The 3,951-nt window shown below is 30.5% G+C and overlaps 1 protein-coding gene across 1 annotated transcript; it reads left to right on the top strand.

Moving 5' to 3' along the window:
• Positions 1-2,912: 2,912 nt before the first annotated feature.
• On the top strand, positions 2,913-3,937 carry LOC141704021 (F-box/kelch-repeat protein At3g06240-like; the record flags this gene model as incomplete). The annotated part of the gene is made up of 2 exons (XM_074507365.1): positions 2,913-3,335; positions 3,468-3,937. Coding segments are annotated over exons 1-2 (858 nt in total), but the record flags the coding sequence as incomplete, so codon positions are not given.
• Between the last annotated feature and the right edge of the window lie 14 nt (positions 3,938-3,951).

Raw genomic sequence — 3,951 nt, 5'->3', positions numbered from 1 at the left:
TCTAGTAATTTAGAATGATATATCAATTCAAACAATTTATCTTAAAATTATGTCTTATTATTAAAATGATAATATATTTGAATTAAGATTGCAGGGAAGAGCAAATATATGGGTGCTCTAAAGATAATGTATTTTAAGGCAGGTTTAGAATTTGATTTTTTTATCGATTATCCTAAATTTTCATTTAGGACGTGTTTTAAGGCATTTCTTGAACTTATTTTTTAGTTTGTTTTTTACCTTAAATTCCAGGATAACCAGAATAATTTGGCGGGATCAAGATTTATTAAATATTATCACCATCCAATACAACCTAATCCGTTTACATAAGCCGAATCCAAAATTAAAATTAATATTTTAGCATAGTCCATAAGTATATATGCCAAATGTTTAAACTTTAATTGTGCTAGATTTTAATAGTTATAAATGGCTAGGAAAATTTCACCTTATTTTGAAAGATTTAAAAAGGTTGGATGTTAATAATTTTGAACTTCTCCAAGTAGGAAAAATTTAGAGCAAAATTTATATGTAATTGATTGCACAGGCTCTAGGGATATTTTAATATTAATTTGATATTCCAACAATTTGCCTTATAGTTATGTCTTATTATGAGCTGAAAGACGGGGATTATAAATTTTGATTAGTTGAATTTGAATTTGCCCAGATTTTACGAGTTATGCCTTATTATGAGCTGAAAGATGGGGATTATAAAATTTTGATTAGTTGAACTTGAATTTGCCCAGATTTTGCGTTATCTCATATCAATTTGATAATTATCTCTCAATTGCTGGATTTTCTTGTAGCAATTACCTTTTATACTCCTAATTGCCGGCTATTTTTATGTGCATTATGCAGGTCTTTTATTTTCATTGTGAAGACTCGAGAGTTTTCTTTGCCAAGAGTTCAAATGGCAAAACTAGGTTATATTAATGTAGAGCAGAAAATTGAAAAAATCCGAAATCGAAATTTCAATAAATTGTTAGAATCCGAATCGTTAAAAAGTGATCCGAAATCGAAACCACAAGATTACATATCGAAACCAAAATTAATTTTGCGGTTTCAGTTAAATGTGAAAATCGAACCTAAAATTCCGGATCTGAACTAATAATTAAAAATTAAAAAATTAATTATATTTATTTATATGTAAATTTATAAATTTTAGTTTAAAACCATACCGATCCGCCCCGCACTCCCCGGATTTATATTAACCTTATGCCTATGGAGATTTTAACGTGCATTTTCACATGCCTAAGGGCTCATTTGTTAAATTTGAATAAGATTTTCGGGATAGTTAAGATTTCTGGACGAGTGATAAATCTGAATAATGAATGAATGGGATCGTTTGATAAACAAATTTTATATTTTTGAATGATATAATCTACTTATCATTTTTTTCAAACTTGGTTAAAATTTAATTGATCCAACCTAATAATAATAATAATAATAATAAATTATAATATGAATTGTCTAAAGTTATTATATTTTTTAACATAATAATGTTAAATGTAAATAAATTAATTAAGTATTTTGAAAGGGAAAGTTAATTTGCGGTGTTAAATTATATTTATTTATATTTATTTATTTATTTATTTATGTACTTAGACATTTAGTGGTCATATAATAAATTAAAAAAAATCTGCAATTAAATAAAGGATGTTACAAAAGAAAGATTAAACATTTTTTATTCCAAAATAAGTGCTAATGAAAATTTTGCAAGCATTATAGATAAGGCAGTTTAGAATATCATGTGAATAAGCCATTCAGATAAAAATAGAGGGGCAATGGTCCAGAAGATTTTTCCCCATCGTCCAGATTTTCCAAAGTTAGTCAGCCTACTCAAAATCTGAACAATAACTTATAGAACAGTTCAGTTCATTCCCTCCCGTTCACCTGTTAACAAATGACCCCTAAGTCTCTTGGCATGTGTAAGTGTGTTTGCAAGTCATGGAATTTTCTCCTTTCCCATCCACGTTTCATCAAAGCTCATTTGGAAAAAACGAGCAAAAAAATGGTTCGTTTTTTAGCATTGTTATGTATTCAAAAATGGATCCAAAATTTATTTCAAAATGACACATGACTTGATTTAATTTGGGGATTCATATTTATGTACGAGGTAAGAGAATAATCAATCATATTTTAACAACTAAGCATTTTGAAACCGTTTTTGAAATGCTTTTTGGGACTTGGCATTTCTCATTTTTTCCTTCTTTTTTAATTTCTTTGACAGAGTTTTGATTATGCTATTTGAAATGGACAAAGTTTTGGAATCTCGTTAGAAATGATTTGAAGTTGCTACTCATGATGATTGTTATGATTAAATGATTAGTTAGGAAACTAAATCCATTACTACAGGCAGGGACGGAGGCGGGGTGGCCTGCGGGTGCATCTGCCGCCCCAAACTCTGCTATAATTGTGAAATTAATATTATAATTTATGAAAAATATATTATATATATTTATATATTTAGTTGTAAAAAAAATTATTCTCAATTTCCGTCCCGTCAAAATATATAAATTTTATGAATTTAGTACTAAAATTAATATATTTATAATAGTTATGAATTTAAATACACGAATTCAAGTATATTATGTACATTAAAGTTGTTAAAATAATATTTATTATTTATTTAATATATAAAAAATAAAAAAATATATTAGCTCGCAACCCCAACCACCTCTTTCTGGCTCCCTGACTGCAGGTTCTAACTTCCTAATTTCATGCACAGATTAGCTTGGATAGATTGGAATTACAAAATTTTGAATTTGAATTTGGCCATATTTTGTGGTATCAGACTGACGAAACATACATTTTCAAAATTTGATACTATTATCTTGCAATTGCTGTTTTTTTTCTCATAGCAATTGCTAGCTATTTATGTGCAGTGCAGTTGTTCTTTAACCTTCATCGATCTTTTTAGGGTTCCTAAAGTTTTCTTATACCAAGAGCTGAAATGGCAAAAGTAGATTACATTAACCTTATGCCAGTAGAGCTTTTAACGTGCATTTTCATATGCATGCATGCCAAGTCTCTTGGTATTTGCAAGTGCGTTTCAAAGTCATGGAATTCTCTCATTTCCGATCCATATTTCATCAAATCTCATTTGAACAAAACCTCAATCACTAAACTCATACTCTTACCAGCTGAACCTGAAGACGGTCGAAATCCCGAATCAGAACGTTCTCTGTACTCTGTTCATTTCGACAATAACCATAGTAACGGAGTTGCATCAAGGTTGAAGTTCAATCTTTTCACGTACCGCGATAACAAGAACAAGAACATGTGGTCTAGAGTATGGGGTTCTTGTGATGGTTTGATATTAGTTGAAGATTACCGCAAATGTATGTTCTTGCTTAATCCTACAACTTTAGAGTTTAACATGTTGCCTCTTCTTCCTTGTCGATATCGATCCAATAAAAGTACTTGTAACCTATTTGGATTAGGGTATGATTCCAGTTGTGATGATTATGCAGTTGTTGCTATAGTTTATAAATACGAGGAAAAAGATGCATTTGTTTATATCTATACGCTTAAAACAAAGCAATGGAAGGGTGTTGAATCTGTCATGTCTGGTTTTTTGGATAATGAGCATGCTGCAGGAATTTTAGTTGGAGGGTCTATCTATTGGTTAGCTGCAAATCATAATCATTCTTCGTTGCTTATCGTAGAATTTAATATAGCTAGCAAGGAATTCTCCAGATTGGCAGTGCCTAATGGGATATTTGATTCAAGATGTAGATTTCGGAGACTGGGGATACATGAGGGGTGCCTTTGTCTGATAAACATGAATGTGTTTAATACTATAGCTGAGTTGTGGGTGATGCAGGGAGATGGCGCGATCAGATCTTGCATCAAACTGCTAATTGCTGTTGATGGTCATTCTTGTTTCGTGCCATCGATAGATAACTTAGTTGGGATGGGATTTTATAAACCCTTCTTGCTGGTTTCTGGTGCAAA

This window comes from Apium graveolens, unplaced genomic scaffold (assembly GCF_009905375.1).
Source record: "Apium graveolens cultivar Ventura unplaced genomic scaffold, ASM990537v1 ctg7320, whole genome shotgun sequence".
In the NCBI taxonomy this organism is placed as follows: Eukaryota; Viridiplantae; Streptophyta; class Magnoliopsida; order Apiales; family Apiaceae; genus Apium; species Apium graveolens.
This window is presented reverse-complemented; position numbering and strand designations above follow the sequence as displayed.